This window comes from Eptesicus fuscus, chromosome 13 (assembly GCF_027574615.1).
Source record: "Eptesicus fuscus isolate TK198812 chromosome 13, DD_ASM_mEF_20220401, whole genome shotgun sequence".
NCBI lineage: Eukaryota > Metazoa > Chordata > Mammalia > Chiroptera > Vespertilionidae > Eptesicus > Eptesicus fuscus.
The window spans coordinates 49,313,963-49,327,672 of NC_072485.1; the positions used below are offsets into that span (position 1 = coordinate 49,313,963).

General features: G+C 39.5%; 1 protein-coding gene across 5 annotated transcripts in view; it reads left to right on the forward strand.

Annotated features, from left to right (window-relative positions):
- USP47 (ubiquitin specific peptidase 47) overlaps positions 1–13,710 on the forward strand; it is a 104,708-nt gene that overhangs the window by 72,212 nt on the left and 18,786 nt on the right. For 4 of the 5 annotated variants that reach the window (XM_028159850.2, XM_008151027.3, XM_008151028.3 and 1 more), the window contains 7 exons: positions 2,730–2,861; positions 3,311–3,387; positions 3,927–3,982; positions 6,125–6,237; positions 6,966–7,070; positions 8,654–8,861; positions 13,434–13,549. In XM_028159850.2, the coding sequence (XP_028015651.2) occupies positions 2,730–2,861; positions 3,311–3,387; positions 3,927–3,982; positions 6,125–6,237; positions 6,966–7,070; positions 8,654–8,861; positions 13,434–13,549 (807 nt within the window). The remainder of the gene's footprint in view (positions 1–2,729; positions 2,862–3,310; positions 3,388–3,926; positions 3,983–6,124; positions 6,238–6,965; positions 7,071–8,653; positions 8,862–13,433; positions 13,550–13,710) is intronic. The other variant, XM_054724756.1, reaches the window with a different exon arrangement.

Consider the following 13,710-nt stretch of genomic DNA (forward strand, 5'->3'; position numbering starts at 1 on the left):
CTCAGAGGTGATATATACTATGTATATATATAAAATGCGGTAGCTGTGTGACTGAGAAAGTTCTCTTTAAAAAAAGTTTAATTTTTGAAAATTAAGACTTTTTAAGGTGTTCATTTTTTATGCATTTATGTGGTTATAGTTAAATTTATGAAAAACTTACAGTGGGAGCATTGATTTCTGGGAGGCTCGACTGTGATTATGTAAGTAAGGTGGGTGATGCTGTGGAGAGGGTCCTAGTAATCAGGACTTCTGCCTGGAAAGTTGCAGCAAGCCTCTACATCTTACATCTTAAGAGTTTTCTCATATAGCAAAATGAAAACATTAGGTCTTTTGATTTTTAAAATTCGGGCTGTGGAACCCTTTATCCAACGGTAATAGAACTGATCTTTTTAAGGTGGGGGAAAGACAAAACCCTCAGTCTGCTTCCTCTTACCACCCCATCTCCATGACATCCCTTAAGGTACTTCAAAAATATTATAGTTCCATGGATTATAATTTTAAAATTGAAAAGGTGGATAATCTCTAGGATAGAATTTTTTTGTCACTGTGTAGGTGAGTTTTACTCAGACATTTCTTTCACATTCATATAATCTGCTTTATTGAGGAGAGAATTATAGATCAAATATCTTAGGCATGGTATGAATATGAATCACTGGCATGAAGACTGATCACTAGTGCAGTCTTAGAGTCATGTATTATATATATGTACTAGAGGCCCAGTGCATGATTGAATCATGCACGTGTAGGGTCTCCTACACGCTTTCGCTTTCGATCACAGGGGAGCTGGGTGCCTGTCCGCTGGTGCACCAGGCCTTTCAGAAGCCTCTGGCGCTGCGAAGGCTTCTGAAAGGCCTGGTGCCTGAGTGGACAGGCACCCAGCTCCCACGCTTTTGCTTTCGATCTTGGGGGAGCTGGGTGCCTGTCCGCTGGTGCCTGAATGGACAGGCACCCAGCTCCCCCGCTTTTGATGATCCGCGGTGGGACGTGAGATCGCTGCCCCAGAGGTCCCTTCTGTGCTGCAGCACAGCCATGGCGCAGACGCTGAGCTCGAGCCGCCGCTGGCGACGCGAGCTCAGCATCCCGCCGGCCCAATTTGCCACCTTGGCCAACCCGAGTCCCGCCCCCCCCCCCCCCGTGCCTCCTGGCCAATCGCGGGCATAGCGAAGGTACGTTCAATTTGCATATTTGTCTATTATTAGGTAGGATAGTTTTTTTAGGCAGTATTTGAGAATGGAGTTTCACTTGCATAAATTTATTTTTCGATGAAGACCTATATTCTCACAACCATTACCCTTTACCTTTTAAACTTACCTATTTTTTTCAGGACAGGTAGATGAATAATGTAGAGAACACATTATAATTTAGTACAAAGAACATTACATTTAAGCAAGGGTTGGCACACTGTGGCTTTAGAGCAAAAAACACTGTTCCTGTTTTTCTGCATAGACAATTATGTCTTTCTTTTTTTCCCCCTTGTCTTATTAAAACAGGTAGGACTTGCCTTACAATGTTGCATAGGAGTGGTGGCAAATGACACGATAGCCTTGTTCCTAGTCTCACAAGGAACATGTTCAGTCTCTCATCTTTAATTATGGTATTAGCTAGAGGTGATTTGTAGATGTTCTTTATCAATTTAAGGAGGTTCCCCTCTTCCTGTTTATTGAGAGTTTTTATCATGATGGGTACTGGATTTTGTCAAATGCTAATTCTGGGTCAGTTGATATGATCATGTAATTTCCCTTCTTTAATGTGGATTACATAGATCAGCGAGTTTCAAACGGTGTGCTGCAAGAATTTTCAAAATATGCGATACCTGACTAGTCAGGGGCATTCACCTCTTTTCCCTTAGATTGTCAAATAAAAACAGCCAACACAACAATAGCCGTCCGGTGTAAATGGAATCATCATATATTTTTTTTTTTGTCAGATTGGCAAAATATATATTTGGTGTGCCACAGAATTTTAGTAATTAGTTTATGTATGCCATGAGGTGGAAAAGGTTGAAAATTGCTGGCATAGATTGATTTTCTAATGTTGAACAGCTTTGCATACCTTAAAGCTATCAAATCAGTAATCACTGTATCACAGATATTACATAAATACATTAGATGTTCCAAATCATTATATCATTCAGCTCCTCTATGAAGGAAATTGAATCTTACTTGAATAAAAAAGTTATTTGAAATTTCTTGATCTTGACTATGCATATTAGAATAGTGTTATATTTGGCATTTGCTTCTAATATTTAAGATTGTTATTTTCTTTTTTACATAAATGAATTATATTTCTATATGCATAGTTTCAGAGATTGTAGTATAATTAAAATGTGAAGGAATACACTGAGTGAAGCTTGTGGTGTATAAAATTATATGGTGAGTTGCCTTTTTAATTATCTTAGAGCAGGCGTCCTCAGACTACGGCCCGCAGGCCACATGCGGGTGTTTTCTGCCGTTTTGTTTTTTTACTTCAAAATAAGATATGTGCAGTGTGCATAGGAATTTGTTCATAGTTTTTTTTTAAACTATAGTCCGGCCCTCCCAACGGTCTGAGGGACAGTGAACTGGCCCCCTGTTTAAAAAGTTTGAGGACCCCTGTCTTAGAGAAACATTAACCTACAATAAACATATAGGACAACTAACATGTTACTTCACTATGTATTAATAGAGAATAGGAAATATACAAATAAGTGTTTTTCCTCTTCTTGAGTTATCTTTATTTTTTCCTCTTAGAATTCCTTGATCTATGAGCTCTTCTCCGTTATGGTTCATTCAGGGAGTGCTGCTGGTGGTCACTATTATGCTTGTATAAAGTCATTCAGTGATGATCAGTGGTACAGCTTCAATGATCAACATGTCAGCAGGGTAAGGAGGGGTTTTTTGATATTATTATTCTAAAAGATGAGCAGGGACGTTTCTATCAATCACCGGGTTTATTGAAATGGGAGACTGGATGTGTACAGTGAAGCATTTTAAGATACATACCAAATCAATTTTTTGTTTTTGCTCTCAGTAAATTTCCTGCTTTGTTAATTGTTGTTATTTCTTGGTTTTGTTTTCTTTGGGGGCTTGCTGAGTGTTTCCAGAGATAGATTCCCAGTTTTCCTCTTGTCATGAGCCTTCATGTGGGCTGTTTGAGAGCACTAGAACTAAGGGGTCACTAGCAGCTGCTGATTATGATTAAACTTTGTGAATTGGTATGTGTGGTCCATTTAACTCGGAGGTTCAAAATTTACATATTGGGTTACATATTGTCATAAAGGTAATGGTGTTAAAAATTTTACCAAAAAGTAAATAATGTAACAACTTTTTAGATAACACAAGAGGACATTAAGAAAACTCATGGTGGATCTTCAGGAAGCAGAGGGTATTACTCCAGTGCTTTTGCAAGGTAAATAATTTCGTAATTTTTAGTGTCTATAAATTAACAACAGCTTCTCAATATTTTTCACCATTAAGGAAGTTTAACCCACTGGTGTGCCAAATCCAGTCTATTTCCAGTTTTTGGAAATAAAGTTTTATTGAAACATCACCATACTCATTTGCTTAAATATTATATGTTGATCTTATCCCACTACCACAGCAGAGTTAGGTAACTGCAACACAGATCATACTTTTACTATTTGGCCCTTTCCAGAAGTTTGCTGACTCCTGACTTAATTATAGTAATCATTCTAGAACACAGGTTTATTTTGAAAACTTTACTGTTTTACCAAGAGGAGATGGAATCTCCTCATAAATGTATCAGTAAAAGCAAAGTAGATTTTTTTTTTCTAGAATGTTTTAAATTTGAACCTATTCGAGAACAGTTTCATGATTTCTAATTGTTTGAAACAACAAAAAGTATTTTAAATAAATATTTGATGCTAGGAAATGGAGTTTTTACAATCTACTTTTTGTTTCTATTAATCTTTTTTGTATTTTTACTAGCTCCACAAATGCATATATGCTGATATATAGACTGAAGGATCCAACAAGAAATGCAAGTATGTTAACATACATTAATTTGATTTTAATTTGTAGTATTATTTGATATTAATCTGTAGTATAAACTAATTTCTTAAGCAAGTTTTGCAAACCCAGATGACCACTTTTAACTGATAGGATAATTAAGTTATTTTTATGCATGGAAGAATTAATTATGAAGACTATTATGAGATAATACCAACTGATAAAAACATTTTGGGGAAAAATGAACTGGTTTTTTGTTTTTTTACTACATTAAGGGGCAAGACTTACTCTGCATGGAATAAACCAGGTATTTATTTGCAGTAAGCTTGTATTATATGCAGTTTGGTTTAGTGATGATAACCTCCAGACCTGTGTAGCAGTCATAACTCAGCAGCTGCATGTCCCAAACCAAGTTATTTATCTTTTCTAAGTGTTATTTTCCACATCTGTAGAATGGGAATAATTGTATTTTATAAGGTTGTATAAAAAATTAAATGAGATAACATTTTAAGCATTGAACATCATGTCTGGTACATAGTAAAAACTCAAATTTAGCTATTTTTTTTCTATTATAATTTTTGGGGGTATTTCATATCTATATGCTTTGCATAGGGACCATAGATGAAGTAAACTTCTCATTTACCATTCTAGAAAGATTCTTAAAAACTAGTGTTAAATGTCTTTGCTATTTGCTTAAAAAGCAAGTAAAGTTTTATGAGTCTAGTGTGCCTCCTTTATATTTTAATTTTATTAATAATTCCCCCAAATAATCCTGTATACAAAGCATGTGGGGTTGTCTTTTTTTTTTCTTTTTTGTAATTATTACTTTGAAAAATTGCAGTTCCTGATTTGTCTTGCTAACTTTTACTCTGACTAAAACAGTATGCAAATAGGTGGAGATATGTGTTTGTACATGAACATAGTTATATACACAGATGATGTGTTTGTTTATATTCTTTTTATAATTAAAATAATATATTCATTCTCATTGATTTTAACATTTTTCTTTATTTAGAAACTTCCATGCCATGAGTAAATCTATTTTCAGCAGTATAAAGTTTTGTTTGCATTTTTTTTAACCCTCATTAAATTCTGAATTCAGTTGGTGCAAGGCTTAGGACTTATTCATCTTTTCATCAACAATATATTCCAGGGTCTATCATATAGTGGCTTTTCAATAATTTACTGTAGGATTAATGAAAAGAAAGGAAATTATAATAAGAAGTCATTTCAGAACAAATATTTCAGAGTAGAAGTAATCATTCAATATAACCCAAAAAGTAACTGTCTAGTCTACCTAGAGGCAGAGCCAGGATTGTGGTTCATGTGTCTCTTTAGCACCCAGCATTCCAGATATTTACAATAGAGCAATAAATAACAGCTTTCCTTTATTCACTCCTGGGCTCTAGGTTTGTGATTAAGCACCAGGGGGCGCTATGTGTATGACATGGAATATTTTTAGAATTAGAGCTCATTTCTAAGAGCAGTAGATTTTTACCTTCCACAGAGGCATGGTTTTTAAAATATAAATTTTTCTAACTTATTGCTTAATAATCATTGGCTTTATTATGTAGTATCATTATCTCAGTGTCACTTTTAATACTTGAGTTAAATGTGAAATTCTTTGATTAGAAGGCAGCTAAAATACTGCTTTGAGTACAAAGGAAAGATAATTGTATTAGGAAATAATATACAAATAAATAGTATTTGTAGTAGTAGAAGCAGCAACAGCATTTATTACATTTTATTATATCCCGAGTAATAACTGTGTGCTAGCAATATGCTGAAGAAACCAAGGTCTGGAGAAGTGCTTACTCAGGGTCACATAATTTATGGTGATAATACAATTTAAAATCAGAAATAATTTTATTTCCAAGTTTCAGAGAAGCTTTTTTATTTTAAAAGTCTTAATATACATAGAGTTGTCCTGGAGCCAAATGCTATTATGTATAAATATATGACTTTTTAAAATATGAGACCTAACCATGTGTTATTATTAACTATCGTTTTACACTTGTCTGAAAGAAGCTCATGTTTCAAGTTGAGTCATGTAATTGAGATATATTTTGATGAGAGCAATAGTAGAATTATATACAATGGAAAACTAGTAGAACAAAATTAAATAAAGGAAGCTCAATTTCAGTGGCACTGTCTTACCCTGTTTTCATTATTAATAGAATTTCTAGAAGTAGATGAATATCCAGAACATATTAAAAATTTGGTGCAGAGAGAGAGAGAATTGGAAGAACAAGAAAAGAGGCAACGAGAAATCGAGCGTAACACATGCAAGGTTAGATTTTATAATTTTACTTTTAATTAAAAAGTGCTATTGCAGTTTGCTTAACTGCAATTCTCATAGCTAACTAATTGGGTTGATTCTGTAGACAGTTATGCTATCATGATCATTAAGGAGTAAAACCAACCATATTACTAAAGTAAGATAAGATTTTATGTTATACATTAAAAACAACAATAACTTGTAGTGATAATACTCAGTGCTGGTGAGGTTACAATAAGATGAGCATTGTCACATTCTGCTACAAGAATAAATTTGTAAAACTTTTCTGCATAGATATTGAGTAGAATTTATCAAGAGTCTTAATGCAAATTCATATTATTTTATATATAATTCTCTTAAGGAAGTATTACCTAATAAGATAATAACAGATGCTGTGGAATTATGACCTCAAAGACATTGATCACAGTATTTTTAAAACTAGGGAAAAATTGGAAACAATCTGAATGTATATCAGTAAGGGAATGATTATGTATAATATGATATATGCTTAAAAAGAAACATACACTTGTTAAAATTAATGTCTTTCAAGTTTTAATAATATTAAATATAATCACTATCAGTTATTAAGTGAGAAAAAGAGATACCAGAGAGAATGATCCCAATGCATGTTTTTTAAAAAATTATAGTTTTTTTACTATTAGGAAAAAAATGCTATCTACAAAAGAATTAAGCTTTGACTCTTGACCTGCTGAGTTATGATGGTATTTTACAATTCCTAGATAAAACTATTCTGCTTGCATCCTGTGAAACAAGTCATGATGGAAAATAAATTGGAGGTTCATAAGGATAAGACATTAAAGGAAGCAGTAGAAATAGCTTACAAGGTAAGTATAATTGTACTGTTAGCATTTAATTATTGACATCTTAGATAACAGTATTAACATATTTTCCAAAGTTTTTATTATAGTCAATAGTAGTATAAGCACTTGCAATCACACTGATAGTTCATTTAAATCTTTGAAACATAGTTGGTTTTGAGAAAGTCTCACAAAAATATTTATTTATTCATTACATGATTTTGAGTCCATCTAGAGTTTATAATGTTAACTTTTTTAAAACAAAAAATGTCTTTAATATATGTTAGTGCATAGGTTATATGATCTGAAGGATAAAGAAATGTGATTATTTAAAAACTAGAGGCTCAGTGCACGAAGTTCATGTACTCGGGGGAGAGTCCCTCAGCCTGGCCTGCGCCCTCTCGCAGTCTGGGAGCCCTCGGGGGTTGTCCGACTGATGGCTTAGGCCCGCTCCCCGGGCTTAAGCCGTCAGTCGGACATCCTTAGCACTGCCGCGGAGGTGAGAGAGACTCCTGCCACCGCCACTACTCTTGCCAGCCATGAGCCGGCTTCTGGCTGAGCAGCACTCTCCCTGTGGGATAGGGCTGAAACCGGCTCTCTAACATCCCCCGAGGGGTCCCGGATTGCGAGAGGATGCAGGCCACCCCGAGGGACCCCACCAGTGCATGATCGGGGCTAGAGAGAGAAGCGAGTGGTTGGCCAGCCATGGAGGGACCTCAGGAGGGCTCCAGGGGGTATCTGGCCCATCTCGCTCAGTCCCAATCGGCTGGACCCCAGCAGCAAGCCAACCTACCAGTTGGAGCATCTGCCCTCTGGTGGTCAGTGCACATCATAGCAACTGGTCAACCAGTCAACTGTCTGCCCCCCTGGTGGTCAGTGCATGTCATAGCGAGTGGTTGAGCAACCTTAGCATGTCATTAGCATATTAGCTTTGATTGGTTGAATGGCCGACTGGTCGACCAGACACTTAGCATATTAGGCTTTTATTATATAGGACTAGAGGCCTGGTGCACAAATTCGTGCACCAGTGGGGTCCCTTGGCCTGACCTGCGGGATCGGGCTGAAACTGGCTCTCTGACATCCCCCAAGGGGTCCTGGATTGCGAGAGGGTGCAGTCCAGGCTGAGGGACCCCCACCAGTGCATGATCAGGGCCGGGGAGGGATGCGGGAGGTTGGCCATCCAGGGAGGGATCATGAGAGGGCTCCAGGGCATGTCCAGCCCGTCTAGCTCAGTCCCAATCTGCCGGACCCCAGCAGCAAGCTAACCTACTGGTCAGATCATCTTCCCCCTGGAGGTTAGTGCATGTCATAGCAAGTGGTTGAGCAGCCTTAGCATATCATTAGTATATTATGCTTTGTTTGGTTGAACAACCAACCAGTTGACCAGACATTTAGCATACTGGGCTTTTATTATATAGGATAGTATTTAACTTGTGCCTTTAACTTTGATTTCTTTGAGCTTTGATGCAAATCATAAACATATGGATTTTATTGTTTGTTAGGACCTATGCAGAGATTTTGTAAAAGAAAGCTCTAAATGTGAGTATAATTACACATCAGACTAAAATATTGTATATTTTTTCTTTTTTGGGGGGGTCCTTTTCTTTTAGATGATGGATTTGGAAGAGGTAATACCTGTGGATTGTTGTCGCCTTGTTAAATATGATGAGTTTCATGATTATCTTGAAAGATCATATGAAGGAGAAGAAGATACACCAATGGGACTTCTACTAGGTGGAGTCAAGTCAACATATATGTTTGATCTGCTGTTGGAGACAAGAAAACCTGATCAAGTTTTTCAATCTTATAAACCTGGGGGTAAGGAATTTTGCAGTATTTTTGCATGGTACTGGACTTAAATTTTTCATAAAATTTTTGTTTATAGAACTAAATTTAATTTTTTATATTTTTAAAATATTTTATATGTCCTTAAAATAAATGAGATAGGTTAGGAAGTAGTCAGCATAAAGCTAGGAATTAAATTGATTGCTTTCAAGAAGATATACACAAAGCTAAAAAAAAATAATTAAAATTCTGGCTTACTGTGTCCAGTGGGATTTTTATTGATTTCAGAGCAGAAGGAAGAGGGAGAGAGAGATAGAAACATCAATGATGAGAAAGAATCATTCATTGGCTGCCTCCTACATGCCCCCTACTGTGGATCAACCAGCAATCTGGGCATGTGCCCTGACCAGGAATTGAACCTAGACTTCCATAGGTTGGTGCTCAACCACTGAGCCACACCAGCCAGACACTGCCAACATTTTTTATTTTTCTCCATCCTCGTCATTTCAGCTTTTTCTGTTTTTTATTAAATCTATCACATTTATCAGTATATGAGGGTTTTTTTTTTCTTTGAGACTGACCTAGAAAGCAAAATACCATACCCCTAAGTCGTCCCTAAAGAGTTACACATTCAAAATTTTCTAGTCATCATTATATGTAAACTATAATAAATAGGGCAAAATCAAAATGTTTAAAAAACTTTTACCAATTTTTTATTGTTATTGTCTTGACCCTAATTCCCTTGGATTGGTTGTTAATCAGAAATCAGGTTTATTTTCTCTACTTTTATTCCTAAAAGTTGAATTTATAAAACTACTTGTACCCTTTCAAATTCTGTTCCTCTGTGTATCCTATACACCTCCCTTTATTTTAATGAAGACTTCTCTTTTCAAAGTAAAATACATGCAGTATTCTTTCAAGGGCTCCTTCAGTCAGACTCTGCCCAATCTGTAAAGAGTCCTTTTGGAGCATTTTCTTGCTGATTATTTTTGAGCTAGATAGCAAAAAATTATTATCAAGGAATAATAGGAGCAGCAGTAAAACCACTTTTTAAAAAAGAACTCTAAATGTGAGTGTGAATTATAAAACTTACAGCTAATCACCTTTTTAAAAAATAGGTTTTTATTGATTTTAGAGAGAGTAGGATAGAGAGATAGAAACATCGATGAGAGAGGAACATCATTGATCGGTTGCCTCTTGCATGGCCCCCCAATGGGGATCAAGCTCACAACCCAGGCATGTGCCCTGACTGGGAATCGAATTTGCGATCTCTTAGTTCCTGGGTCGATGTTCAACCTCTGAGCCACACTGGCCAGGCTAGCTAATTGCCTTTAACTATATACTAGAGGCCCAGTGTACAAAATTCGTGCATGGGGACGGGGAAGGGATGTCCCTCAGCCCAGTCTGTACCCTCTCCAATCTGGGACCCCTCGGGGGATGTCTGACTGCCAGTTTAGGCCCGATCCCTGTGCAATCGGGCCTAAACTGGCAGTCGGACATCCCTCTCACAATCTGGGACTGCCGGCTCCTAACCATTTGCCTGCCTGATCACCCCTAACCACTTCTGCCTGCTAGCCTGATCACCCTTAACCACTCCCCTGCAAGCCTGATCAACACCTAACTGCTCCCCTGCCAGCCCGATTGCCCCCAACTGCTCTCCCCTGCTGGCCCAATCGCCCCCACTGCCCTCCTTTGCCAGCCCAGTTGTCCCCAACTGCCCTCCCCTGCTGGCTCGGTTGCCCCCAACTGCCCTCCCCTGCTAGCCTGATCACCCACAACTGCCATCCCCTGTCAGCCATCTTGTGACCACATGGTGGTAGCCATCTTGTGTGTGAGGGTGTGATGGTCAATTTGTATATTATATCTTTATTATCTATACTAATAAAAGGGTAATATTCTAATTAGACTGGGAGACCTTCCGGGAGACCTTCCTGACGTCCTCTGGACAAAGCCATGGTGGCAGGGCTGAGGCAGAGGCAGTTAGGGACGATCAGGCCAGGAGGGGAGGGCAGCTGGGGGTGATCAGGCTGGCAGGGGGGCGGCAGTTGGGGGCAAGCAGGCCGGCAGGGGGGCAGTTGGGGGCAATCAGGCAAGCAGGCAGAGTGGTTAGGGGCGATCAGGCAAGCAGGCGAACGGTTAGGAGCCAGTGGTCCTGGATTGCGAGTGATATCCGACTGCCAGTTTAAGCCCAATCCCACAAGGATCGGGCCTAAACCGGCAGTCAGACATCCCCCGAGGGGTCCCAGATTGGAGAGGGTGCAGGCCAGGCTGAGGGACAACCTCCCCACCCCATGCAGAAATTTTGTGCACCGGGCCACTAGTATCCTACCTAATAAAAGAGTAATATGCAAATTGACCCTAACTCTGCTACACCCACAAGCCTTGCCCACAGGCCACGCCCACCAGCCAATCAGGAGCAAATATGCAAATAACCCAACCAAGATGGCTACAGCCACAGAGAGCAGGAGGGAGGCTTGAGTTTCCCCGGCAACAGAGGAAGCCAAGCTTTCTGCCTGCCGTTGCTGGCCTAAGCCTCCACTCAAGGCTACAAAGTGTCAATTATAGAAGGTAAACAAATCCAAACAGAAATGGTGGCAGCCACGGAGCTGGAAAGAGCAGGAGGCAAGGGTTGCCCCTGGCAATGGAGGAAGCAAAGCTTTGCACCCTGGCTGTCCGAGGCCTCTGCTCCAGGCTACAAAGTTTCAATTGTGGAAGGTAAATAAATCCCAGATACCAGGGCCTCTGCGTGGGTCGCCAGGAGACATGGCCGGCCTGCAAACCACCACAGGCCCTTCACCCAGGCCGCCCCACACCCCAAGGGAACCCCCACCCTGATCCGGAATACCCTTCAGGGCAAACCAGCTGGCCCCCACCCATGCACCAGGTCTCTATCTTATCTAATAAAAGAGTAATATGCAGATTGACCATCACTCCAACACACAAGATGGCTGCCCCTATGTGGTCAAAGATCTGCCCCCATGTGGACACAAGATGGCTGGCACAAGATGGCCAGCAAGGGAGGGCAGTTGGGAGGGACCAAGCCTGCAAGGGAGGGCAGTTGGGGGCAATCAAGCCTGCATGGGAGGGCAGTTAGGTGTGACCAGGCCAGCAGAGGAGGGAAGTTGGGAGTGACTGGGCCTGCAGGGAAGAGCAGTTGGGTGGGAACCAGGCCTGCAGGGGAGAGCAGTTGTGGGGGACCAGGCCTGCAGGGGAGGGCAGTTAGGGGTGACCAGGCCTAAAGAGGAAGGCAGTTAGGGGCAAACACGCTGGCAGGGGAGCAGTTAGGCATCAATCAGGCTGGCAGGGGAGTGGTTAGGGGGTGATCAGGCTGGCAGGCAGAAGCGGTTAGGGGCAATCAGGAAGGCAGGCTGGTGAGCAGTTGGAAGCCAGCAGTCCTGGATTGTGAGAGGGATGTCCAACTGCCCGTTTAGGCCCTATCCCACCAGAATCAGGCCTAAACGGGCAGTCAGACTTTACTCGAGGGGTCCTAGATTGGAAAGGGTGCAGGCTGGCCCGAGGGACACCCCCATCCACCCCACCCCCATGCACGAATTTCGTGCACCAGGCCTCTAGTAGGATATAAAAGCCTAAGTGACCAAACCATCAGTTGCTATGATGTGCACTGACTACCAGGGGCAGACACTCAAAGCAGGAGCTGCCCTCTGTTGATTAGTGCACTCCCACAGCCAACCTCCAGAGGTCCCTTCCTCAAGTAGGCCAACCTCCCGTGGCCCCTTCCCCCGGCCAATCTCCCATGGCCCTGATTGGCCCCGATCACCGCCCAGGCTGAGGAACCCCATCCATGCACGAATTCGTGCACTGAGCCTCTAGTTGATTAATAATCAAGACTTCAGAATATTTTATCAGATTTAGATTAGCAACATAGGGGGAAAACATTGAGGATTGACATAAACTACATATAAGAGATTAAATCACTTAAGCTAGAGAATAACTATCTTAAATGTACTATTTGAAGATCATTTGTTTTTCTGATGATTGAAAGTTTAGTTATATGTGATCTCCTGAAAACAGAAGCAGAGAAGATGGGATTAAATTATAATATGAAGAATTTCTGTAGGACTTTTTCATAGGATATAGAAAATACTATTTGATTATAAACAAGGTCTTGAATGGTTTAACGAAGGTTGTTCAAAAGCAAGTAGGGCTGCTGCGTCCCCTTTACTATTTGTTTTTCATTTTCTAGTTATATTTATTTAGTGTTGTGGTTTGGGTCTGTATTTTGGAACTTTGGACATATACTTTAACATACTTAATAAATTTGACAGTGTTCTGTTTTATAAGGAAACAAAGCATGGATTTTTAAAAACCACATTTTTACTTTTGTCATTTTTTTTACAAGACATCTAGAACTTTTATTAGGCTCTTTTCCATATCTTTTTATGTTTGCTTGTAAAGTGACAAATTGTGAAAGAAGTTTTAACATGTGTTATACATGTATAACATATTATACATCTACCAGTTTGATAACTAGAAAAAATGTTATCTTTACCATCTATTAGAAACATATTAAAAATTCATTATTCATGTGAAATACGTTTTTAAAAATAACCTCCAGTTATGTTTTATTTTTTCCAAATGTGACAGAAGTGATGGTGAAAGTTCATGTTGTTGATCTAAAGGCAGAATCTGTAGCTGCACCTATCACTGTTCGCGCTTACTTAAATCAAACAATTACAGAGTTCAAACAACTTATTTCAAAGGTAAGTTTTAAAATTGGTTAGTGACTATTTTTGAGTGCCTGCTCTGTACAGAGCACTTTGTGATGTAGTTATGAGTAAGATATAGGAATCTGTATTTACTTTAGGGAGCCAGTATTTATAGCTAGGAGACAACAATAGTTAGGACAGAGGGACACTTCAAA